At 40.4% G+C, this 27,230-nt stretch overlaps 1 protein-coding gene across 1 annotated transcript in view; it reads right to left on the bottom strand.

Moving 5' to 3' along the window:
* LOXHD1 (lipoxygenase homology PLAT domains 1) overlaps positions 1-27,230 on the bottom strand; it is a gene marked incomplete at both ends in the record, with an annotated part of 141,081 nt that overhangs the window by 56,097 nt on the left and 57,754 nt on the right. The window contains 13 exons of the mRNA XM_084305109.1: positions 1,910-2,091; positions 5,548-5,712; positions 6,340-6,468; positions 7,170-7,274; positions 8,517-8,665; positions 9,575-9,708; positions 10,997-11,151; positions 11,657-11,954; positions 14,712-14,872; positions 15,648-15,840; positions 16,218-16,414; positions 17,228-17,304; positions 24,339-24,499. Coding sequence (XP_084161235.1) covers positions 1,910-2,091; positions 5,548-5,712; positions 6,340-6,468; positions 7,170-7,274; positions 8,517-8,665; positions 9,575-9,708; positions 10,997-11,151; positions 11,657-11,954; positions 14,712-14,872; positions 15,648-15,840; positions 16,218-16,414; positions 17,228-17,304; positions 24,339-24,499 — 2,106 coding nt within the window. The remainder of the gene's footprint in view (positions 1-1,909; positions 2,092-5,547; positions 5,713-6,339; positions 6,469-7,169; positions 7,275-8,516; positions 8,666-9,574; positions 9,709-10,996; positions 11,152-11,656; positions 11,955-14,711; positions 14,873-15,647; positions 15,841-16,217; positions 16,415-17,227; positions 17,305-24,338; positions 24,500-27,230) is intronic.

Here is a 27,230-nt window from a genome sequence, read left to right as displayed (position 1 = left end):
CCTCACGCATGCACTCAGGTATACACTTGGGGGAAATTACATTCTTCCTCCTCCCTCCTGCCCAACTACTCATCTTTCAATGAAGCTTTCGATCAATACATCGCAATGAAGTGATGCGTGACAGGAAAGGTTCATGTTGAATAAGAAAGGTTCCTTACTCTGCTGTAGGCATCTCCAGCAAAGCATCACTTTGGAATGTAGCTGAGGCAAGTTTAATATTTTTGTGCCTCTTTTGCCAAATACAAAATGGCAGAGGCAGTAAAAACACTAAAACAAATGGGCAAAATTCAGTTTGTGTTTCCTGAGATCCCCAAATTGTTTACAAGTTCTATTGAACTCCAAATTATGGATCTACACAAGCAAGTGAAAGAAGAATATATTTTGTCTCATCCTTCCCCTCTGCTGCAGCAAGAGGAACTGGTGAAGAGACAATGAAGTTCGGGGACAGGTTAATATAATGTTATAAATCTGAAGAACAAACTGCATTTTCACTTGCTTCATATAAGAAAACTACTGATGTTTCACATTCTGCCAAGCCTGAAATAAATCTTATGGAAAAAAGAAATAACAATAACACTCAGTTTAAGATTTATACCTATGTATTAATGCAACCTCTGCTTTAAAAAACTCTGTGGAAGCTCTGCCAAAATAAGTCATATAATTTGTTTTTAAGGAATCACGTTGGAGGTGTATTTTACAAAATTCATGCCATACAACAACACTGTGGGCTCAAATCATTTTGACTTGTTAAAAAGCTTGTTTTAAGATTTGCCTTCAATTATTTTGCAGAAAAACAAACAAACAAACAAACAAAAATCAAAACAAAACAAATTCAAAGCACAGAGAAGTTTGTAAGGCCCTCTACAACGTCAGTGTCATTTTTGCACCCAAGGAATGAAGGTGAGTGTATTAAGTAGTACCAAAAGAGCAGGCCAGGGCTGAAGTTCCTGTATTTTTGCCTCTGATAACTTCTCAGACATATGAATATATTATGAATAGGAATTGCTGAGTACTGTAGATGTAAATGAACAGTCATTCACATGCAGTGGTTTACTATCTGTATACATGTGCAAATACTTCAGTAAACACTTGATAAGATCTTTCAAAAAGTTAGTCCATATATTCAGAAAATCCTGGGACCTGCAGCAAAGTTGCAATCTCTCTGTTGTAGGACACAGAGCAGGAAAGCATGATGCTGTGATGCTCAGCATGCTACTGAGTTAGAACAAAAAACAGACTATCCACCCCAAATGGAGCACTTTGCAAGCCGTGAGCACTATGGACTAGACACTTCAGCATGATCTGCTGAAACAGGAGCGTGAAACAATGTATAGCGTTCTTAAATACTAGGCCACCTAGTTTCAGAGATACTTCAAAGATTTGGTTCACTTCAAAATCTTGCAAACTGTGAGGGAAAGGAAAACTACAAGCAAATAAGGGTGGTAAAGAGAGGGACACATGATAGACTCAGCACACACTTAGGCTGGTGCCAGGAACGGTCTAGGGAATGGAAAATGTAAAAACTCCTATGCACTGACCTTCCAAAAAAAGTTGCCTTTCCATGTCTCAATATGACATGGAAAGGCAACTCTCTATGTCTGTGCATGGGTACATCTCACCTCCATGATAAAACTGAATTAGCCCTTACAAGGTTTAACATGGCTTTAGGCCACAGGGACACTGAATGTTGATAACTTTGAGTTGCTACTAAATTTGAGTTGCTCAGTGAGAAGTGATTTGCTCCAATACATGGTGAGTCTGTCATAGAACAGGGATTTAAACTCACATTCTGTGAGCAAAAGAGCCAAATATCTTTCCTTAAAAGAGGAAAAATTCCCACTTTGTTACATTTTGTCTTCCTAATCCCCTCAGGGCAATCCAAGATGAGAGCAAAAGTCTTTGATTTTACCTCCACGATGAACTGATTCACTGAGTTCCTTTCAAAATACATCCTTTGCTCTCTCTTGTTGAGGCACAGGGATTTCTGCTGAGTGCAGATTGCATCGCTTCCATAGAGGACAATGAAGACATCTGCATCTGTGCCAGCTCCAAAGATATCGCTGGTGTAGACGGTGATCTCGTAAGGAACAACTGGTTTAGAAATTGGCAGAAAATAATAATAATTTTAAAAGTTAGCAAGCAGCAGATGAATGTTCCTAAAATAAAATCTGGGTTAGAAAACTCAACTATTAAAGAGGATGGGGTAGTAATTACACTTCTGCTCATTTAGTTATTATGCTCATCTGTATTATGAGAATCCAGAGGAATTTCTTTTAACCCTATAAAACCAACTGACCATGATTCAAACCCATTTACTGAGATTTTGGGGCTTATCAAATGATCAGAAAGTGTTCAGGATATTTATATCAGCCATCTAAAATTACTGAAAGAGGATTTACTTCAGCAGCTCAAGTCTTAAAGTAAATCATGATTTGACAAATTTTTGAGCAACTAGGCAGATGGATGAAGTTAAGCCAACTGGATGCATTATATAAATATTCAAGATAGCTTTGTTTGTAAAAAAAAATCTCCCGTTTCTTTCAGTACTGAACAAGTAACAAGAATCAGTTAGAAGGAAAAGAAATGAAACATCTTGCTATCCACTCTGATCTAGTTTTCTCATACCTTATCCTTTGACAGCAGATAGTCCTTAACACCCAGGCAAATGAGGTAAAATACCTGCAGATCAGTGGGGAGTGCAGGACAATAAGGATCAAGCCCCTACATACTTCCTGACTCTGTTCCCTTGCTTTCACCAGAATGTCCCATTACCCAAGATCTGATGTCCCTTCTTGTCCTTCTCCATCTTCACAGTCCTGACTCCAGATGGAACCTGACTCAGACTTGCAGAGAAAGAAGACTGGCCCAGGAATAAGACTGGGACTCTGTTCCTGGCTCTGCTAGCTGAATATCCTTGGTCAAGTCCCTTCCCACTCTTTTTCCAAGGTGAGATGCTGTTCAGCTCACAAATTTGGAAACCAAAATTCAGATGTCCACACATCAAATAAGTGTCTAAATCTCCCTTGAAGCCAAAGGAGATGTAATCACTAAAGTCAATGAAGTTTGGAGAAAGAGAGAGAAAAATAAATAAATAAATGCTGGCATCTTTATCAGGATTAGCTGAATCGTTCTGCAAATCCACCACTTGTGAGTGACCAAACATCTATTGATAGATGTTTGGGAAATCAGACACTCAGTGTCGTGAGGACATGTAAGTTCAGGGGTGCCATTTCGCAGACTGAGTCAAACATCTGTCTCTCTTAACTCCTTTCTGAAATCTATAGGTAATAAATATCAGGTGAGACTTAGGCACTATTTATTAGCTTCAGGGACTTCTCTTTACTTTGGATAGACGTAATCCCAGTATCCACATTGCTACCTGCAAGCACTGCACTCAACACCCTGGCTCTGTCACCGGGATCCCTGCTGTCCCTCTCCCATACACCACCCACCCACCTTCCACCATTTCACGTCCCTCACCAAGATCTTTTCAGCTGCTTGTCATCTGCACCCTCCTACGCTGCAGCAACTTCAGTCATCTTTGCTATTCTTTACACAACAGTGCTTTGTGCTGTATTTCAGATTCAGCATCTCTGTAAGGGTAGAGGGAGGGTTTCTGGCACAGTGTCTGTTACTGTTGGAGTAACTCTGATTATGCATATTGGAGGCTAATCATTCATTAAAAACACAGGCTCTCTACTTACAGCCCTCGGGAGAACAGAGATGAAGAAGTTTTCTTTTACAGAGAGTCAGCCTGGAGGTACTTAATATTCTTTCTGCCCAATCCAACAAAATCTGCTCTCCTGTGTTCCAGGTAAATTAGAATAGTTTCTCCAATATGTAAGGGGGAAAAAAAATTAAATCCTGGAGACCAAAAATCACATGCTATGCATTATGAATTAAAAATGATTTTCTCTACTGAAATCTGTGGTGCTTGCTTTTGCTGTTTTAATATTAACATCAGCTTAGAACTGAATCAGCAAAGCAGCACGTAACAAGGTCACTAGCAGCACAACTTTCGGTTGTCAGACTCCCGTCCCATTCACATGGCACTTTTAAAGCAGTATCCCCACAGGCATGATTTTAATTGCACTGCCAATGACATGTTTTCATCTTTCGTTCTTCATGAGACAAATCGACCAGGAGTCATCGTAAAACAAATCCAACCATTTTAGTTACCTCTGGCACACTGAAACCACCAGGTTAATAGTTAGGAAACTAGAATACGGTAAATAGTATGGTGGGAATGGTTTGAGTGAGGAAACTGCCTAGGCTAATGCCAGGTCTGGTGTGACTCTTTTGCTAGAGGTCTATTCTCAAATGCTGAACGTGGACTGCTGACAAAAATCAGGTTTACATACACTGTGTACTCAAAGGCACAGCATTCCAGAAACTATTACATCATTGTTATGTACTGGGACATTAATAAATTATATAGTCAACGTCTGCATCCAAATGTGTATTGACTGGGATAACAGGGAAGAACCTGCTGAAAAGCACGTACAAGGTCTCTGATTTACATTCACTCCCATGAACAAGTTCACTATATTTACAAATTTATTCTTTCAAACATAAGGACTATATCATATTCCAGGAGACCGATGAAAGCAAGGAGGGAGCAAAGAGCGTCTGTTCTTCCACTCCAGACAGTTTAGGGAAAGAAAGACATGAGGAGTACCTCAGTCAGAGCATCGTGGAGGTACAAATGGCAGATATCTTCAGAAAAGAAAGTTGATTTTAGCTTAGAGACTGCAGGATATGTTCATGTGGATATGTGGATAGCTGGCCAGTATGAAAGAGACATTCAGCATCAACCATGGTTGACAACTGAAAGCAGTCAAAGTGGTTGACAGTCTTTATGTAGTTATTCTTACAATTACTTCTGAAGAAGGAAACTGAGGCAGAGAAAGAGAGTTTGGGAAGCTGTAAATGTTGATATCTAAGTAACTGCAGGCAGTAGATTTTCATACCAGCACTTTAATACCAGTTTACCCCAAACATTAATTTAAAGGGGAGTGAAGTGAAGATTAAGGAAAAATGGAGAATCCTAAAGAGTCAGGCTGCTGCAATGCTGTGAGAAAAGCACTACACTGACACAAGTGTGGAAGAGTGCCCTTCAGCAAGACTGGGGTGCACAGTGCCAAAGGCACTGGTGGGACCAAGGCTAGGAAGTGAAACCACAACTGTCTGCTTTGACATCAGAAGCAGCAACATTAGCATGGAGGGAGATCAAAGGGAAACTGGAGATGGGGAAACCAGCATGAAATGGGCTAAGGACTTGGAGATGAAAGGACAAGAGTGAGTAAAAAGGCAGTCATACATGGTCACATAGCTTCTAATGACACTTCAATTTGGAAAATACAGGAAACATTACTCTAGAGAACCCAGGGGAACTTTCTTGTAGTAATTGGAGAAACTGGCATATTATGTTTTTATAAATTTCTCAAAGACAATTTCAGGGAGAAGCCAAGCCAATAAAACATGAACTGGTGAGATTTTATCTTCTGTAATGATGGGTGTATCCTGGGGAAATAGTGTTCTGCTCACATGGGATATATTCTGTTGTCTGCAGTTCTGCAGGGAAGATAATTCTCTCAATGGCTCCATCATCCTCTGATTTATCCAGCCAACGGCCACAAGGGAACTTGAGGCATTGGCCCAGGGATGGGGCATCGATTTCCACCCACTCCAGAAACCAGCCAGTTGAATTACCTGTGGTTGGAGAGATACAGGCAATAACACACAAAACCTTTACTGACAACAGCAAATGAATCACTGCCTTCCAGGCCTCCAACAATAAATTTTCCTCTTTTGCCAATGGAATAGAAATCGTAAAGACCATTGCAAATGGATTGGGCAGGTTTGAATTAATGTATTTTATTTCTATATGCAACAAGTTAAAGATGCGTGTGTGGAAGTGCTATTTACTGCATTGGTTGGATTAATTTAGATTAACGGGGAAGTTATGAACAGTTATCCCTCAGTGCCCCATAAGGAAGGAATCAGTGTATCTTTTCAGTGCTTCCCTTGTTTGCAGTTGAGACACATCTATGTCTGAAAAGCAGTTAGCACCTGATAATGAAAACAACAAAAATATTGATAAATAGATGAGACAAGTCTGTAGGTCCCATGTGGAACAAGAAAAACTCTCTCTCTCTCTCTCTCTTTTTTTTTTTTTTTTTAATAACATTAGCAACAAAGATAATGATAGCAACAGACGAAGTGACAGCAAGGATCCATCACCAAAAGGTAAATTACATTTGGGGTCTTGGAAGAGATTTTATACAGCAATGTGCTGAACCCCATAGAAATACTAAATTACAAAACAGATTATCTTACCTTTATTGTCATGGCCTATCTTGATTTTTTTTAGGTCTCCAATGTCCACAGACTCCACTGTAAACTCATCTACCTTCCCACGCTCAAATTTGTTCTTGTTAATCTTTGAGGCCTTTAGGCTGACTATCCCTGTTGTGGTGATGCAAAAGGACATTGTTCAGTGTGTGAAACAAATCCTCTGGGAACGTCTGCAGTGGAACATGGGAGATGGCTAAACGCATGAAAAATGGCTTTTCATCTCGAGATCTGAGCTTTGTCCCCCCTGCCCTCTGAACCCAAACCTCTATCAACACCCGCACCCAAGGAAACTCTTTGCTTGAGTGATCCACTGGCTATGCCACAGGGACAGTGCTGCCGTGCTGTGTTTACAGCTAAGGAAAGGGGTCCTACCCCTCGGTTCCCTGCCACAGCCACCAGAGTCCCTGCACAGAGCTCATCAGCTGATAAATGCTCCTGGGCCACTCGGAGAGGCAGAGCAGGGCTGGTTTTCAGGAGCATGCTGATTCACTGCTGAGGAAAGCAAATCAGTCACCACATTCACTGCTCAGCAATGTAGTCCCAGGCAACTGTGCTGTTTCTATAATTGAAATTAAAGCCTTCAGACCGGCAGCTGGTGCAAATCAGCATCTCAAAGTTCGGCAATGATTTACAGCAGCTGGTGGTATGCTCCCAGCTATCATGTTGTATGCAGAGACAGCGAGAACATGAAGTTGTCCTAAAAAAGACTGAGGAACTGGCATTGAGGAAGCAAAAAATGACCGTGACCTGTCTTCTCAGACAGCTATATTCATCCATGAGGTGCCACCCTTTTCCATCACATGGAGACATACCTGTATCATCTTTACTTCCATAGAGAGTAATGAAGACGTTGGCATCTGTCCCAGCATTCTTTTTGTCCCCAGTCTTCACTTTCACGGTGTATGTAGTTGATTTAGCTGTCAGATAAAATTTCTTAATTTAAGAGTGTGAAGTCTGAACAGGAATTAACTCTACTTTTACTGCATATGCTTGAGTCTGGTTTGAGTTTTATTTTGACTGATTGCAGCCATGTTGTAATCTCTAATTCCTGCCATATGCTGTGAGCAGGGCTATCTGGTTGCACAGTCTTCTGCTGCTCCAGTCAGTCAGAACATTGTCTGCATATTTACAGATGAGAAATGTGCTCACCCTTCCTATTTGCTGCCTGGGCATCTCTAAGATGCCTCAAAGCTGCCTTTATCTACAATATTTCTTGGGGGGAGGAGGGAGAACAAACTGCTTATTCTAATAGCACCAAATAATACAAGGGCATATAACATATACCAGAACATATGCATACTTCGACATACACAGTTCATATTCACAAACACATTCTTCACAGCAGCATCAGTAGGGAGGTTCCTACTGCATCATCATCTAGCAAGTTCAGTAAATTCATTAAAAATATGGAAAAATCTAATATAGCCTTTACTGAGCTACAAAAACCTGCTCAAGTTTTCCAGAACAGCACCTTTCTGCTATAGTGAGATATGCATTTTCCAAGATGCTGCTCAGCCAGCAGGTCCTACGCAATTTGTGGAAATTATTCATGTATTCAAAAGCTTTTGGAGGGAGAGCTAAGGGAGAGCTTAAGACCTTTTGCAGGCAGTGAAGCCAGTGGAAGTGCTGGACATTCAGCACCTTGACACATCAGACCCAGGAAACCACATTTTTCTGTGGTTTCTGTGTAAAATTATGTACAGTAGAGACAAAATTAATTTGGAGGATAACAGACACAAGATAGAAACAGAAACAAACTTAGGTCTCTTCCCCTTCCCTGATTATGCTTGCTCTCTGCTCAGTTTCTTGTTAAAACATTTAACCATTATAGTCCATCATGTGAAATACCTGGGATTTATGCCTTAGATGTTAACAACTAATGCATGTTTCAGATGAGAGATCATGACTAAAGACATGATCCATCTTCCTAGCTTTCTGTCTTTGGGTCGGATCTTGCAAGATGATTAAATCACCTAAAAATGAGGAGTGTCCACCCTTTACTGACTGACATGCACTTCACACTTCATTCACACCTGGAAACTTCATGGTTGGGGCTGAATTACAGCCCAGCCAATGCTAACTGGTAATGCCCTTAGCACTACTAACACCTTGGTTCCTTTTCAACCCCATACTGGAAGAAATACAAGGCTAACATAGACCTTTCTGTTCCAGGCCCAGCGTTGCAAGAGACTGGCCATCATTTTCCGAATCTTTCTTTACAAATGCTTCATCCACTGGGACCAGCTCCCTGACAATCTGACCGTCATCTTCCTCAACTGCTAACCACCGCTGGCATGGAAAATAATACCTACAAGAATGACAGCAGCACCCAGCACTTACACAGGACTTCACAGGCTTTAATAACAGAAATATGCACAGATCAGAGCTTAGTTTAAAAAAAAAAAATAAAAATTGCTCAGAGCTGAATAATACATCCATTTCCATTCTTAAGCTTTGGTATTATTTGTTTATTATTTACTGGAAAGTTAATCCATAAACAGGTTAGCAAGCATTTACTGAAAAGTGCTGTTTCTGAATTGCCAGCACAATATGACTGAATCCTTTTCACTTTTCACTTCCAGAAGTTAAGTAACTCAAGGAAAACTGCAGTCTCCCAAGCATTCTATACTTACAAAGAGTGGACCCATCATGAGGTCCTTATGAGCAGTCCCACCCACCAACGCATTGTGAAACTTTTAAATAAGCTCCAGCTCAAAGGTGAGCATGTATTTAGGATTTCTAACACCTTAAGTTTTGTCTGTGAAAATGATTGGAGTTTGCTTAGATCAGGACTTGGTTGTAACCCAGCACTTTGCATTAGGTACAAAATAGAAAGGAAATGTGAGGTGAGGAATTTCCATAGCAGAGCCTTGGAAAGAGGCACGCAGCTGCAGGCTCTGTGAGGGAACCTCTTCAGGAGGGAGAATACTCCCAGGAAAAACAGAAAAGGTGAGCTTTCCTTCGGAACACAGCTGGTTCCCAAACTGCAGAGATGCTGGGATGGCAAAACCCCACACAAAGGGTCCCCAGAAAGTCCCTGTGCTCACTGCAACTGCACAAAGACACAAGACTCCCATAGGATGCCTGCTCACTGTGAGCTGGTGAGGAGCTACAGTGATGTCCTTCTGCATCTCCTCTGCCCTCCCACAGTTCCGCAGTCTCCTGAAAAAATGCCCCCTTCTCTGACCACACAGAAAAGGTGCTACAGGCTGCTCACGTGGTGCTCTCCTTGAGGTCAACAATCTCTACCCTCTCCAGGAACCAGCTTGGGCTACCACCAGAGTTGTCGTGGCGGATCCGCAGTTTCTTCAGCTCGCCCAGGTCGATGGCTTTGATGGTGAACACGTCCACCTACACAGGAGGCAAGAGGCAAGTGACTGTGCTTCCCAGAAAGGGGAAAGGAGAGGCAGGAGCCAGAGTAATTTTTTCCCCACTAAAATTAAAGGTGCTTGTAAGTCTTCCTTGTATTCCTAGGGTGGATGTATAACTCCAGAGCTGTGGGTTGTCCCATTAGCACTCATGTTTGGCTCCTACAACACAGTAACAGCGTTGGAGCTACACAACCCTTCATTTCTTTCTTTACCTCATCTCAATTTCAGCCTCCTGTAGGTTTAACTCACCTCTCTGAAATCTCATTCCTTTCAGGGTTAGCATTTCCATTCAGTTTCAGTCTGGAACTGAACACAAACACTAACTCCTAGGAAACTCTGATCTGTGCTTCCATGTGCTTTACTTCAAACTGCAGTATTATTTTTTTTTTTCCTTTTGTCATTTACTACAACCAAGAGGTTCATTTATTAACAGTATTAGTGTGACAGAATGGGTCTTGTTATGATAACAATTTAAACATCTTAATGTGATTAACTTGTTGGTAGACTTTGGGTTTCTACTCCCAAGAGCAGAGGGCAATACATTTGCAGCTTGGAGCTCTTCCCACCGAATGAAGAACCACACGCAGGTTGCAGACTCACTAGTGCCAAGCTCATAAATCACAGCTAACAGCTTATTTAACAACCTTAGGCTCTCTTTTTCTTATTGCAAGTTTTCCACAACAGCTTACTGTCGCCATGATTTTTCATTATTCAAAATAATTCCCTCAATAATGTCTGGTTATAATACTTGCTTGTTATTTGTTCATAAGCATTTTTATGGCAAATATTCAACCTACAAGAGATGTTGTTTAATTGGATTGGATTATAACCAAATTATAGCACACCACGCAATACTGCTTTTATTCTCTGACTGGTTTAATCAAGAATTTAGAATTGTATTTGCAATCTAAATACTAACATGGCTTGAACTGCCTCACAAATGCTCTCCAATATTAATTTACAGTTTGTGGTTTTCAAGTATTCCTGGCAGGAAATGTTGTTACCAGAACACTTACAGGAAGCAGATGCAAAAGGTGGCTCCAACACAGAAGAGTGTTCAGCTTATTATTCAAATGAATTTCCTCTGGAAAATATTTTGAGGTGTTTTGCTTTAAATATAAATTTCAGAAATAAAACACATCTGAGCTTTAAGCTAGAAGAAGAAACATAGACTCACAGGGAAGAAACAGTAATGATTGACCAGCATGATAACTAAGAGAGCTCTGCCACCCTTCTGCTTGCTCCAGTGAATTGAGTTCATGCATTACCTGGCCCTTTTCAAACTTGTTGAGGTTATTGGACCTTTTCAGCTGGCGCTCACCCGTGTCTCCTCTTCCTACACCGTAGATGCTCAAGAAGACATTAGAGTCCGTCCCAGCTCCCCATACACTGCCAGTGAGAACGTGGACTTCGTATGTGTTCTCTGCAAGTGAAATTGCAAAGAGAGATCAAAGGACCCCAGAAATAGCCATTTATTGTCAGATCTCTGGCTCACCATAGCAGTGTGTGACCCAAAAACGTTTGGCAATTGGCTCTAAGAAAGCTTTTATCTGGAATGTATTAAAACACTTGCATCTATCTTAAAATATGAGGGGCATCATCTTTCTCTATCCCTTGGCATTAACCATATAAATAGTTAAAACTTTATAAACTCTCAGCTACGGTGGCAAATCATGGAACTCACAACCCAAATTCTCCAGAAATGGCTTGGAGAATCTTGTAGCCGTTCCCTAGGATATTCACATTTCAGCCTGTTTCACCACTGTCCTCCTCCCCAGAGCTGATCAGCCAATCCATAGAGTAAGCCATGCTGCAGGCCTGGGGCAGTGGGATGGCTGAGGAGCCATAAGTGGTCACTGCAGCGTGGTTATCGACCTTCATGTCACTGCTGTATCCATGCACACATGCACATTCCCTCTGATATTTACCCTCCAGGGCAGATTCCCCATCAGGAACCAGTTCTACCACAAGCTCCTTGTCACCTTCATCTTTAGCCAGCCAGCGGTGTGCCACAAACGTATAGACATCCATTACTTCCTCCACCTTAGCTTCCTCTTCTTCCACCTCCTCAGACTTTTTCTTTTTCTTCTTCTTTTTATCAGACTCATTCATCTTCACAGCAAGCCGCTTCAATGTGACACTTTCCAGAAACCAGCCGTCTCCAATGCCTTTCCCATCGTGGCCTATCCGAATCTTATAAATCTTGCCAACATCTGCAGCCTCTATCTGCCATCAAAGGAAAGGCAACACCCAACAGGACATAAGACATCTTCATTTCAGAAAATGCATTCGTAAAAACGAGAAGCATCAACCAGAACAGCTACTTGACGGGAGAAATGAGAATAAGCCCTTTTTTTTTTTTTTTTTTTTTTTTTTTAACTTGTTTACCTTTACTTTCTCCTTCCTGTTTTATGCTTTCATTAACAAATCACATTGGAACAGACTGATCTGAAGACATCCAGAACAACTGTGGATGGGATAGGATGGGATTCTTATTTACTGGGCTCCTTACTTCTTAATTTCTCTCTTCCCCAGCATTGTCTCCATATCATAAATAAAAGTGAATATGCCAAATATCATATTACTTCATGAGCTCCAAGGTGCCTGAGTTCTTTTTGAAAGGAATAATAAGATATATTTAATATCTAGCATGAAATATGAACTGTGGGGAGCAATAATAAGCAGTAAACTTGGACTCAGATAACCTAAGCTCTGATGTGGATCTTGGGTTTGGACTGTCCTTCTCCTTATATCTCATCTAGAAAATGTGATGTAAGAGTGTCTTCTCACGTTGCTAGTGTTGCAGAGAGGATACAACCCATTCATGATTGCAATACATCAGTGACAGAAGGCTGAATAAGAAGGAAGATTTCCATTTGTGTAGTCAATACAGCAGATACAAAACCTTGTTGGTTTAGATTATTTGTCTGTACTATTACCTAATGAAGTTGGATCGAAGGCTTTTATGCCATGCAATCCTTCAACAACCAATCACTTTTTTCTGATGATTGCTTATGCTGATAGAAAGTGCATATGTTATAAAACTTGCAAACATTTGTTTCAGGCTGAAATTTGGCAACTTGGCAAAAAGGTTTCAGTCTAGAAGCATTTTTTTCTGTAGTAGATTAAAACAAAGTCAACCGCACAAAAGATGCTTATCAGAAAACTAAAATTGATCCAGCTGTCCTGGCATAAAGAATGCATCTCTCTTTATACTCTTTACTGTTAGATTTGCTGTAATCATCCTGCATTCCCTGTCTATAACTGATGACATTTCCTATTAATATTTACCTCACACAATCTTATTCTTGTCTATATCTTTCTGTAAATATTCATATCATGAACAAGGTAGAGGCTATGTCTATTAATGCTTCACAGCTTCTGCCTCGCACATACAGGAGAAACAAACAAACAAACAAAAACAAAACAAAACAAAATAACAAAAACAAACAAACAAACAAACAAACAAAACAAAACAAAAACAAAACAAAAACAAAACACCAACACAGAAAATGGTCAAAACTTTAAAGTACAGCAATAAACATGCTGGAGAGCACAATTAACGCAGCTATGTAAACAGAAGACTGTACATATGGCTTCATTATAAATCTGATATTGGATTTAATCCTCATTATTTCCTTTAAAATCAGAGAAATCTAATCTTAAAATTATAAAGTTTTAAATAGACAAGCGTTTATAAGGTGTTAAGCATTTTTGGTCCCAAATAACTCAATAGAAATAGATAAACATCACTAACTCCATTCTAAAAAGCAACAAACTGAGGCAGGAAGAGATTAACTGAACTCCAAAATACACACTACAAAAACATAGAAAAGCTTGTGAGAAGGGCAACTCTGTTGACCTCTGGCAATGGGAAGGATATCCCACTCTTGATGTTTCAGGGCAGGTTACACAACTAGATTGCAAGTAGGTGCGTAACTTTGTGCTGAGGTGGATAAGAGACCTCAAAGCACCTCAGTGCTGATCTTTGTGCTGTTAACACTTACAACAGGTATGCCTTACATTCTGCTTCCATCTGGACTTTGTTTTTTACCGTCCAAATGTTGGTCCCTCCTGAGGTTACATCACTAGAGAAGGATGTGGCTCTGACATGCCCTGATGGCACATGTCATCTGACTCCACATCAGGGAAAGAACCAAGACCATTCCTTTGCCTCATATCTCAGTTTCTTTGGAAAGAGAACCCAAGCAAGTGAGTAAGCAAGCCTGAAGAAGATGGTAGTCCAACATAGCCAGACCTGACTGTGGAGAAAATGCCCAACCACTTTGTGGTGGTCAGCTTTGTCAGTCCAGGATCTCTTGCTGGATTAGCTGGGTCCTGGCTCACACACTGCTTACTGTTAACTAAAAAGGAGTTATGGACACTGCTGTATAGATTTCAATGCTGGCCAGACTGATAGCTGGAGGAGCATGTTGTGTACCTTATACAGCATGACCATGCTGTGCATGTTGGACTAATGTTATAGGTAGTAAAAACCATGGGGCAGTCATACGCTTGCAGAAATCACAGCAGCAAATCTATGCAGGATTGGGCCAACAAATTATACTTGTCATAAATAGCATGTGTGATTTGAGGCAAAGCTGAAATTCCTTATATTTTGTTTCCTTTTTCCCGACTGGATAAATAAAAGGGACAATAACATGTGGTCAGGCACAAAATGTAAGTTTACAATCTTTTGAAATCTAACATAAGTATCTCCTTTTGAAAGGAAAGGTAAACAAAAGCAGCTACTGGACTGTTTTTCTATGATACCTTTGCTATCAGTCCCTGAGAATATAAAAGTCACTCCATGAAATACAGAACTCCTCAAAAAGATGTAGAAGTCAGCAGATGCCAACAGACCTGTCAGTTTTTTTGAAGTCAAATACTTTGATGATTGTGGCAATTATTCTTCGAATATGTCTGTATGGGCTTGTCATATCTTTCCCCTCACAGAAGCAGCAAAGACTGTCTTCACCATACCTTGAAGATATCTGTGGCTCCCCGCTCAAAGTTGTTCGATCTGTTTTCTAAGATGATCAATTCAGTTTTGCCAGTCTCGCCGTAAATCTGCATGAAGACTTTGGCATTGGTGCCTGCAGCCCGCACATCTCCAGTAACTACAGAGACCTCATAGTTTATCACTAGTCCAAAAACAAATAATTAAATCAGAATAGAAGCTCATATAAAATGATCCTGAGGGCTTAGGTTCAAAATTAAACCACCTTGTCTTAACAAATGACCGTGTAGCTGAGGTGACTACATTTGCTCTTATCCAAACAAAGTAAGAGAGAGCACAGCTCTTCACTGGGGACTAACCTAATAGTTTTCCTTTCTACAACTATAAAGCCATTGTCAACAGGCTGCAAAATAGAGCTTTAAAATGGATTTTAATTTCAGTATTAACTATAGGGTGGTTAAATGATGTTCATAATGTAACATGAGGGAGTGAGTTACACAGAACAGAGGAAAAACACTTGTAAAATAAGTGATTCCAAGGCAAATTTTAACCTTAGCCTTAAAAGAGAACAAATCTGCTGATATAAGTCAAATGAGCTGCACAGATTTGGTCTACATATATCAAACTATGTGGTAATACAGGCAGGACAGGATGTGTGCTTCTCCAGGCTTTGTCCAGAAAGACACATAAAGGTGAAAAAGGCAGAGCCCACTGATATTGTAATGAAGATGCATGGGAACAGGGGAAGGAGCAGTTGGTAGTGTTTTTCCAACTGTTTTAGGAAAAAACAAACAAACAAACAAAAGAATAATTTACTTTCCTCACTAATATAAGCTCTTTGGGACAGGGACTTTTTGATGTCTAACACAGGGGTGTCCTGGTCCTTAAGAAAACTAATAACATGAACTTAATCCTATCTATTAAAAAAATTACACTCTTCTCAATGTGTCTTCTCTCACATTTCTCAATAGGCACAATCTCACTTGGGTAGACCTCCACCTCCACCCTGCCATCAGCCTCATCTTTGTCGAGCCATCGGTTGCAGGGGAACATGTACTGCCTTCCCTGGACTGGAACTGTGATCTGGACACTGGCCAGGAACCAGCCAGATCGGAGACCCACATTATCGTGTCCAATCAGTATTCGGTTGATCTTTAAAATAAAGCACACAAAAACCAAGAAGGCAGGAAAAACAAACAAACAAAAAAACCAACAAACAAAAACAAACAAACAAACAAACAAAACACCAGAATTTACTTAATACATACAAATCTACTTCTCCTGGCACTCTGCTCTTCCACTGTGTTCACAAATAATTTCTATCTATATTTGAAAACAATCTCAAAACAGGCATTTCACATGCCTGCATATACCCTAGACCGCCAGTTTAATAGTCTGTACCACATGCATTTCTCAATTTCCGATGTAAAGGTCAGAGCTTTTTACATCACACTCAGTCCTTAGCTATATATTGATCCTGAATTCAGCCACTTGCATGAAGCACAGAGCCACCTGCAATTAATTCTTACCTTCCCAATATCCATCGTGTCGAGAGTAAACTCATCCACTCGACCACGTTCAAAATAATTGCCTAGATCATTATCCGAGACTAGCAGAGGCTCCTTGCTGGTGTCTGCTTTTTCACCGTAGAGTTTGATGAAAACTTTGGAGTCTGAGCTGGCACCTGGGATATCTCCTGTCTTCACACTGATGTGATAACTGACATCTGAAGTGAGATCAATGTACAAAAAACAGATGCATGAGTGACATTTCCAGCTATGCAAACCACACAAGGCGGCTGCCACATCTTGGAGATATCTAATATATATAAGAGATGCAATAGTTGCATTAATAAACACAAAATATCTCATCTTTTTCCCTCTTACCATTAGATGATTACCAAGCCATAAAAATGAGCTTAGGCAAGTGGGGTGATTTCACTTTTTTTTTTTTTTTTTTATACTTGCAGTTTAGTTCAGTAGGTTTAACTTTCTTTTTTTTTTTTTTTTTAGCCAAAAAAAAAACGCATCTCAATCTGATTTCAGTAAGCATTGTTTTTTTTTTTAAAGAAATTTATACTATTGAAGTGCTAGTTTTCTAGAAAAATGTCAGTGTAATTTTTTGTCAACAGCTTCCAGGAACAGAGCATCATTCAATGGAACTTTCTCTAACAAAACAGTGACAATTCAAAATCCTTCAGAGAAAGCTATACCACAAATAAATAAATAAATAAATAAAACACAATTCTTCAACTAATCAGAACATTAAAAATCAAAGTTCTACATATGCAATGTAACAATTACTTTCTTTTATGTAACTTAATTCCACCCATAAGCTAGGATTTAAGGGTCAGAGGCATTTCCCCTGAGTGATCTACTACAGCTCCCTGCATAAGAATGGCAAAAAAAAAAAAAAAAGCCCAGTAGAAGTGTCATGAACTGACATGAATTCTTAAGAATAAAATTCTTAGAATAAAACAGGTAATTACGTGCATACACAGCTCAAATCCAGATCTTCCTTTTTTCAAAGCTAAACTCACTTTTTAGCATTGGTGACTCCCCAGCAGGCACTAATTCTCGGACAATCTGACCATCATCCTCATTTTTGTCAAGCCATCTGGTTTACAAAAAATAAGTTATTTTTGAATAATTAGGACCTAATAGACCTTTTAAAACCCAGGCTGGCTCCATACATAGTAAAAATCCACACCATAGTAAAAATGATGTTTTTACACGGCTCCATATTTCTGTGAAGTTTGCAGGAGTTTGACCAGACACTACAGCAGTCGTGTTTCCAACCTACAGTTTTCCAAGAAGAGAGATCACCAGAACCCTACTCAGAGCACAGTAGATAAGCATTGCCTGTGACTTCCATCTGTCCGGCAAGATCAAGCTCTGCAGCCACAAGTTATTTCTGTAAATGGGCAGTCTTGGTTTCTTGAAAGCATTGGCTGTTACTGACTGGAAATACTTGCAGCCTTTATTACCAGCTGCCATGATTACAATCTTTATGACATCAAAGTTACAGAAACCCTTTTTTTTTTTTTTTTTTTTTTTTTCTTCTTCTTTTTCTGGCTAGTGTTTGTTTACTCTAGTTTATCATCACTTTTCCTTTTCTTACAGATAAGCATATAACCCTTCTTAAGAGAGGAGCCGAGTCTTCTTATTCCCATTTTCAGGGCTGGGTATGTGGAGGTAGCTGATACCAGCAAAAGGAAGGGTTTCCTATTTTCTCTCAGTTTTTATCTAATGATATGACTAGACTGGACAAGAAGAGGAGACAGGCACAAAGCATAATGCAGCCACAGTCTCAAGGGAAAAAAATCCAAAAGGAAAATGGAGGGGCACCAATTGGTAAACTGGTACCTCCACAGATGTCCCTTTCACAGCTCCAAATGCATCATATGAAGTGGAAAGCTTCTTACTTTCCACTTCAAAAAACCCTTTTTCCCAGACTGCTGCAGCACACATTTTATTCCCATGAACATCCATGTAGGGTCAGGTTTCCCACACTGGTGTAGCAGGGCCGTTTCTGTCCCCAGATATTATGCCATGAGAGCAGGAGCAGTTCACAGAAAGCCCTAGTACACAGCTATCTACAGCAGCATCTTTTGCTGTCAAAAATACTACCTAAAACCTGTAAGGTTTTAGATAGAATTGCATGAAGAATAACTAAGCAAGCTCTGGCAGGTCACACAGTGTATTTAAATTGCTATAATAATTCCAAGAACTAGAAATTGAAAAAACAAATTCTCAGAAGTGACTTCTTTTTAAAGAAGACCACAGCGCTACGTGGATGACACCAGACCACAGACGACCTGCTTCTGCACAAACACATGCAGCGTAGGTGTACCACAGGCTTCTTGCAGTGACCCCGTGCCACATGGCCTCTGCCTTGCTGACCCTCACACCACAAAGGAGGTTGCCTTCCCAATTAAGTTTCCACCTTTGATTTTGCTGATGAGTGAAACAGAGGGAAAAGAGTGAATTGACATGAACAAATACCACTGATAGCTAGATCAAACACCTTTATGGCATCTGCTGGTAATAAAAAAAACAGATTACAGTCATGACCACTTGGACTTGCCATGGCAACAAGGAGGTAGCCAGGTATTTTGTGAGACTGAGGATGGATGCCAGGTGTCCATTTCATCCATCTGAAGGAATGTTATCTTTTTAGTCTCCTCTCCCTTCCCACACCCAATGTACCCAAAGAAAACACACAGAAAACCTGCAGCAGGAAAGAAATCCAAACAGGAGCTGGAGACAGCCAGTCCCCCAAACAGCAGCAATAAAGTCCCCATGCAAAAGAGAGGTGCATACATTCCCCACCACACAGACACACACATCTACAGCTCCCCTATACACTTGTGCTGGTTGTCGGGTACGCAGACTACCCCGTATTCTTCCCTTTCACTCTAAAGCAGGTGGCCATGTGCAGGTGGCTTGAAAAGGGCTAAAAGCTAAGGGGATCAGCACAAGGGTTTAACACAACATGTGGGCATCAGGTATCATGCCCTGGTGGAGTCTGAAAGGTGCAGTAGGGATGGAGGAGCAGAAAAATCTGTGGGGAAGACTGGGAAACTAATTACAGGAATTGAGCAAGGGTGGAGTGCAAGGAGGGCAGAAGAGGAGCATGCCAAGACATCAAGACCTAAAAGAGGAAGACTTTACATGAGTTGACATTTTTGGGGTGGGGGAATTATTTTTACCTGGTAGAACTGGTCCTTAATACCTTTGTATCATGTAGTTCTTGATGCTGGCTCAGGATTCACATCCTTGGACAGGTATCCAATGGATAGGGGATCACATCATCCCAAAAGTCAAGGTTCTTCTGCACACATGGAAGTTAACTGGGAAGACCAACTAAATCTGAGCCTGACCTCTACCACCCCAGGACCACTGAACTCAGCATGGCTTTCATGAAGGCAGAAGCCCACAAGGTGGTATAAACTTCTGCTTTCTAGTGCTGTTTTTTTTTTGGTCCTGCAAGCTGATGTTTCTGCTGCCAGTGTACATGCTGCTGATTTCACCTTTGCTATTGTTTTAGGGACACATGTTTTGTCACCCCATTTGCTGATGTTTTAGGGAAGCGTGGGATGAAGCAGGATGAACCACTTCTGCACCAAGGTGGCAGGATGAAAATGCATTCCACAAGAAACAGATCTCTGTGTGCAGCATAACAAATGCTAACTGCTTCAGCAGTCAGGAATCCAATAAAGGAGGACACATCCCTAGGTAAATAATTTCCCTCTACCAACATTGGCAGCTACTGATGGCAAGGGAAGGAGTTTGCCTTGGAAGAAGTGGGTTAAAGCTGCTGCTGTAGAAGAAGCTGATTACTTTTTTTTTCAGCCAAGAGAATAGTACTATTTTCTCAAGAATATGACTTTAACTAGTGACAGAGAAAGTGTTTGGATGAGCAATGCAATTGTATTCCTTTTCTTCAGCACATATGTTGCAATATCCTAAATTTACTCCAACATAATTCCAAAAGCATATCACTGAGCAGCAGATTGCAACCAGGGGTTTATAGTTGTACACTGAACACAAATGGATTGACACATTATAAACACATCGGGCAACAGAAAATGGATTTTTTCTGTATAGTGCTATCATATTCCTAATACAAAAGACCTGTCAAAACATTCTTTCATTTTACCAAGCCTCCATGCAATTTCAGTGCATGTAATTCTCACACCAGTACAGATTTTGGAATGGTGTGCATGCATCTTGTGTCACATGCTTGGTTTTGCAGGGTTATTGCATGCCCAATTCTCCAAAGTGGACACAAATACAACATGAAAGATACTCCAGCACAAATCTCTAGAGGATCAGAGAATCAGGGAAGCACTGGAAAAATGTAATATGGTATCACATATAGCATTTGAAATCCTGTAGATAATAGCCTATGTGCAACAAGAGTGATTAACATACCCAGATAAATTCAGACATGCAAGCATATCTGCATGTGTGTTTTTAAATTCAACTTATATATATAACTACGTACAAAATACGCAGAAATTGCAGAGTATTTAATGCAACACAAGGAGGTTTCTCTGGTTCTTTTGCATGATGAGCACTTTTGGCATCTGATTGAATAAATGTTCTTTTACAGGGACCTCCTAGTGCATCATCCCATTCATAGTCTCTGTTCTTCAGAGAATTCATGATATTCCTTATGCTGGAGTAAAATTAGGACGTTGCAGTACATATGCTTAGAAAAAAAAATATAACAAAGTATCATTAAAGGTTTCAGTAGAGCTGTAATGATTTATAACATAAAAAAATCTATCCTATCATGAACTCATGACTGCCTGATTGAAAATTCATTTCTGGCTGGGATATAAATATTATGAAAAATAGGCTACTTTAAAGAATGTCAGCTAGTCCAATCCTGGACTTCCACAGAGCCTTGAGAACAAACTGAAAACTGAAACACTCAGTCCTGAGCTTTGGAAAGGCTTGGCTCCACTTCTGGGGCAAAAGTTGAACTCCTTCATTTCAAATTTTTCAGTGTTACTTATTATCACAATAACTACTTCACATCAACTAGTATAAGGCGTATATATAGTACAATTGTATCACTGAATGATTCAGGGTTCAGTTCCAAAAAACATGATATTATAATATGATGTGCTCATAAGGGAAAAATAACACTGCAGTGCATCTGAGTGAGGTATACTAATTCTGTAAATAACACTTGGAGAAGTTGCATTTTCTCCTTGCGTGCACAGATCAAATGACCGCTTTAAACATCACTGACTGTAGGAAGAGCTACAAGCCTTTCTCTTTACAGCCAACTGTTTTAAGAGTTGAAAGCACAGGCCTGGGAGTCATTATTTCTGGATGCTCTTCCTGAACCTGACACAAATTCACGCTTAATCCACTTAGCTTCTCTTTATCTCTGTTGGCTCCCTTGTAAAACGAAGACTGTTCTTCTCATAGAACTGTTGTGACTATTAGGTTATAGATGTTCCTATAGAACCATAAAAAAAGCTTTCAAATTCGTAGAGCTTAGGGATATGGTTTAGTGGAGGGCTGTTAGCGTTAGGTTGGAGGTTGGACTCGATGACCTTGAGGTCTCTTCCAACCTAGAAATTCTGTGATTCTGTGTGATTCTGTGAAATTAAAAGACAAAACATAGCCATGCATATGAATACGTAAAAAGTAGGAACAGAGACTTCAATGAGTCACATACAGTAAAGATCTATATGGGTATCCTACGGGCGTTAGATATAATGGAGGCTGTTTAGCAGCTCTCAGCTGTATTATGTGTTTTTATAGAGGTAAGAAGCCTCTGGAGCTTTCTGCACATGTGAGATCTGTTCCTGCTGGAAAGCATTTTGTCCTCTAGCTGACTCAGAGGAACAGCTAAGCTGCAGCAAGTCTGCAAGAGCAGCTTTCAATAAGGATGCAGCAGCAGAAGCTGTTTCCTCCAGATCATGCAACTGTGCTGCGTGGTAGAGTTGAAGTTTATCAGGTCTTGGGGATGAAGGCAATGAGAACATCAGCATGTCCACTGGCTGGCCAGAGTCTGGCCAAGCAGAAAAAGAAGATTCCCCAGTGTACCCTGGATGGAGACTTGCATTAGCTAACTAACCCCACTTGCATTGGCTCACCAAAAGAAGGCTGCTCTTCTTGGACAAGCCTACTTCAGCCTCTTGGCTCTGAAAAAGCAGGCAAAGAAGGTCCTTCTGAGCACCCTCCAAAGCAGTGAGGATGTAAGCTGTCCTTGGCCCACAGGGCTGGAGGGGAACATCCAAACACTGCAGGTCATGGAGACATGTATCCCTCAGATGGAGGATGCAGTGGGTGAGCACCTTCGCCCTCAGATATCTCCAGAACCCATGACGACACCCGTATACTGCGATGATGCCCCAGTCTCCCCGGAGACAAAGGCACCAAAGATAGTGGTAGGGAGCAGCAATCCCCTGTGGTTGGAGGTGATCAGTCATGTTACCTTCTCAATCTGAGGGGAGGAGATAATGCTGGCACAAGGACAGCAAACAAAGCCGCACAAACAGCACAGACTTGCTTGGAAAAAGAGACCATAAGAAAGGTAAGAAGAGTGGAATTCCATCATTTGTGACTTGGAGCCTGAATGCACCCTATATATCCTAGGGATAAAGTCATTTTATTATTCTTTGTTGTTGTTGTTGTTGTTTTTCTCCCTCTGTTTTTTTTTTAAGTCCCTGGCCTGAGGGGAACACCCTGTGCACTCTTTTGATCTACTAGAGTAAACCTAGGGGGAACAGGGTCATCCTGCCAAGCTGAGGGAAGACACATAAGCAGCCAAAAAAGGAGGCAATTCAAAATGAAATCTTAAAAAGGAGCCAGTTGCACAGTGCATTTAGACATGGAAATATCTCTGAAGAATCTGAGCAAAACAGCTCTTCACGTGGACACTTCATGTCCAAGCAAAAACCTGTCTAGCTGGGTTGCTTAACTCAGTAAAACATATGGTTGTTAAATATGTATCAAAAGGCAGCAATGACATAACATCGTGGTTTGTTCTTTGAAAAGGGAGAGGCTGGCTTGCTTTTCACAACCAAGATGACACTGCATCTGCTGCTCAGTGCTGTCTCCCCAGTGAATGTGCTCTCTGATGTGATGAGGCTTAGCAATTCAGTGGGGCTGGGACTGGCTCCTGTTTTATATTAGACTGACTCCCCTGATTATAGTGGTGTTCTGTCTGATTTATAGTGACAAGAGACAAGTAGCCAGCTTACTGGGTTTACCCCTGTTTGCAATTTAAGAATAATTGTGTTTGCATTTTACAATTCCACTTGTTTCCCTGGAGAAGACTTTTTACAACAGCTACTTGATGTGGTTAAGTGGAGCTCAGTGGACTTCCATCCTACAGGGTGGACATTCTTCAAGGGCAAGTGGGACTGCACAGGACACTGAACTATGCTGAATGTCTGTCTCTTATGTTTTCACCCAGTCGTCTCTGGTTTGTGCTAGGACGTGGAGGACCCCAGGTAATGCCAGAATGGATGTTCCATCTGGCTCCCCATGGGCAGCCTCTCTACCACATATTTCTTTTGGCCACTTGATTGTCTGGGAAAGAGAAGAATACATTTATAACTACCGAAGGGTTGAGTTACAACCCTTCACTCTGCAACTATCTCTGTCTGCATGATATGCATTTCCCTTCATGTAAGGAGCTCTTAGGATGGCAGCATAATGATTTTACATTCTCCCAACACGAAAACAGCATCCCATTGCTCCTGGAAAGATGGGATGTGCATGCAAGGGAGCAAAACCTTGTCCCTCACATGCAATAAAGCTAGCAAACTGCAGCAGATTGCAGAGCGTGTTTCTGCAGCAGGCAATTGCAATGACACTCTATGTGGGACTGGAAGGTTGTGTTTTACCTTTTGGAAATTCTCTATATTACTGAACTAATTGCTGAAAAGTTCACAATTCAGATTGCTGTTCATTTGGTAAGGGGAGTTAACAGTATCTTAAACCTCCCAATCCACACTCTTTGCTTTCAGGCTTAGCAAAAATAAATGAATGCATAAATAAAAAGGATTAAGCTGTGCTCAGAAAATTCCAGTCTTGGAACAATAGCTAGGCTCTTTAAATGCTGGCAAATGCATAGCTGGAGGCATGATTTGCAAGCACAAGCATTGTTTCCAGTACCTGTAGCAGGGGAATTCCACAGCCTCGCTTTCTGGCTGTCCTTCTTCCCTCACTATCACTTTGGCAAGGTACCAGCCACTGCTTCCTCCTTTGCCATCATGCCCTATCCTCACCCTCCTCACCTGCTTCAGCGTTACTGCTTCAACGAAGAATTCATCAGCCTTTGAGGAGGAGAAAGACAAAAAGGTAAAGCAGTATTTCTCCTTAAAAACAAACAACCCAAATTTATTACTGCAATCAAACCAACATCATCAGCATGCTGTAAGATAATTCTTCACGAGATGAAGGGGTAAGTACAAATTAATTTACCAAAGAATGAAAGCTTGAATATTTGTGCTAGAAGTAAAATATTAGATTTACAAATATACGATCTGCCAGCATTTTAAATCTTCCATGTCATTGCTTGCCCTCCACAACTGTAAATAAATAAATAAATAAATAAATACTAATTTGATTATTAAGAAGTTCACACAGAGAACCCCCATTTGGATATCAGCTTTCTGGGAGAACCTGGGCAGGTCACTGTAGACCAAATCCACAGAGGTATTTGGAGGTACAATCTGAGGACACCACCCAACATTAAAATGAGCTGACATGGACTACTGGGCACAATCTGATCTCCCAACATTTCCTCGCATGCAGGTGTCAGACGTGGATACACAGGGGTATTTCCAGGTGCTCAGGAGCCTGCTCCCTATGTTGTATTCAGAAGCTGGTGTGAACCTAGCCCAGGAGCTAAATACCCTTAAATTCCCATACAGACCAACAAACAGGCAAACTGCCATGGCTACCTCTGGCTGAGATGCTGTTTTAGGTAAGAGAAAGCTAACCAAATGTGGCAATCTGCTCATTCTTGATCATCTCCCAAAAGCCTGTGAAGCACATATGACAGTAGCAAATATCCAGTTAGCTCCTGGAAAACATGGTGGCCTGATAATGGGGGAAGAATAATAATTATAAATAAAATCATAATTTCTTCCATTATTCAGGACTCAAAACTGACTTTTAAAATATAGACAACTAAACATACTACCACTGTTTCAAACCTTAATGATGGGCTCCTATGCACAAACAACTGTTACTTACAAACTCAAAACTGCTGTATGGGGATTTAAGTTATCCAGACCTCACTGAGTCAGACTAAGTCAATGAAGTCTGATTCATTAGGTCTGATGTTCATCTTACTTATTAACGGCTGATATAAATTAATGAGTAAGTAAATGGATGGAACTGAAGCAGGGCAAACACCTAATTTAAAGACATCTTTAAATTTTACCATCTATACAGGCTGTTAGTTTGCATCTGCAAGCAAACTTTTCAAGTTAAATTGGTAATCAAGGTGCTATTGGTTTAAGTGGTTGTAGATTAAAGACTGCACTGACTTAGCCACATTTATTTAATGGTGTATCTGAGTTAATCAGTGTAGATATACTTGTTCAGTCTCTTGAACACATGAGATCCACGTTTGTCAGGATCAATCCATAAACAGCTTTCAATTCATTCACCAGCTTTCAGCTCCTCGTGCCATAAGACCAGTTATTCATTAATAGATTCCAGTTTGGTTTATATCATCTGGATACTATTAATCACATGAACTGATTTCTGAAATTACTCTTCCTATTTTCTTGGGTATTTTTTTGTTGTTGTTGTTGTTTTGTTTTTTTCTTACTTCATGAAGCTACCATATAGCTCATTTTGTTGGGATTAAATAATACAGTAATAATAATTATAATAATAAGTAATAATAATAGTCTGTCTTCAGTCTTCTGTGACCAAGACTTCAGTCTTCTGTGACCAAGTATTTTTTTTTTTGGACTCCACTGAAACAGTCTTCAAACCAACGTGGCTCATGACTCATTAAGACTTCCCCAAATGACAGAATGACTCTCTTTTATATTTTGGACCTACTTTTTCAAAATAAATAATCTTATTATGCAAATGCATAGGCAAAAATATAATGTTTGCAGTGCCTATGTCTGCAAACCTTTATATCATGTAGAAGCAGAATAAAATTTACCACTATGTAAATATCATGCATTTCCACAGACAGGTCTTACCAGCACAAGAAAAAACTAATAAAAGTTATTTTGAAGTCAAAAAACCTCAGTGATCTTAGTGAAGTATTGGAATTTCTGAACACTCAAAGGTAAATCCAAAGCATTAATGTATATTTCAGAAGCTTAAATTCAATGGTCAATTTAGAAAATATGACCTCCTTTCATCTTCATTTTCTTTCCTTTCCAAAACTTCAGTCAAATAATGACACAGAAGAAGGGAAATCTGCAGAGTTCTGTGATCAGATTCTCAAACTCTCCTCCTCCAGGAGATACTGATTACATTCTATCAGTTTAAGTCAGACCCTAGAGATCCAATGTGCGCCTTGTAATTGAGTATATATTAAGTAGGTTGACCCCTTAGATCAGATCTGCACATTATTTGCTTGTTAATGTAGCAGGGGCTTAGCTACAGATTGACTTCTTCATTATCTCAGTTTTTCAGTGGAAAAGGCTCAGCCTTCATTTCAGGCCATTTCCCCCTCTTCTCAGGACCCGACCATACAAAACATGTTGACTAACAGACTGAATATAAGACACAGAAATTGAGTGCAGCACTGTTGAGGTGAGACTGGTGGAAAATTGAAAAACACATTAAGATTTTTGTTCTGATTTTCACATTAAATTAGATTTTTTTTCCTTCCTTTGCCCCAGAAGCCAAATTTGTGCAATCTTAGATGGAGGGGGACAGGCTTCCCCTTGTTCTTGGAAGCCAGACAGCTTTCCTGGAAGCCTTCTCCAGACTGAAGACACAACTTCAACAGCCACTACTTAGCTGGGGAGCAAATCAGGATGTTTATTTATGAAAATACCATTGTCAAGCAAGGGTACGCTGTCC

Source organism: Netta rufina, assembly GCF_964035555.1.
Source record: "Netta rufina genome assembly, chromosome: Z".
In the NCBI taxonomy this organism is placed as follows: Eukaryota; Metazoa; Chordata; class Aves; order Anseriformes; family Anatidae; genus Netta; species Netta rufina.
The sequence above is the reverse complement of the archived record's forward strand: the minus strand, read 5'-3'. Positions and strand labels throughout refer to the sequence as shown.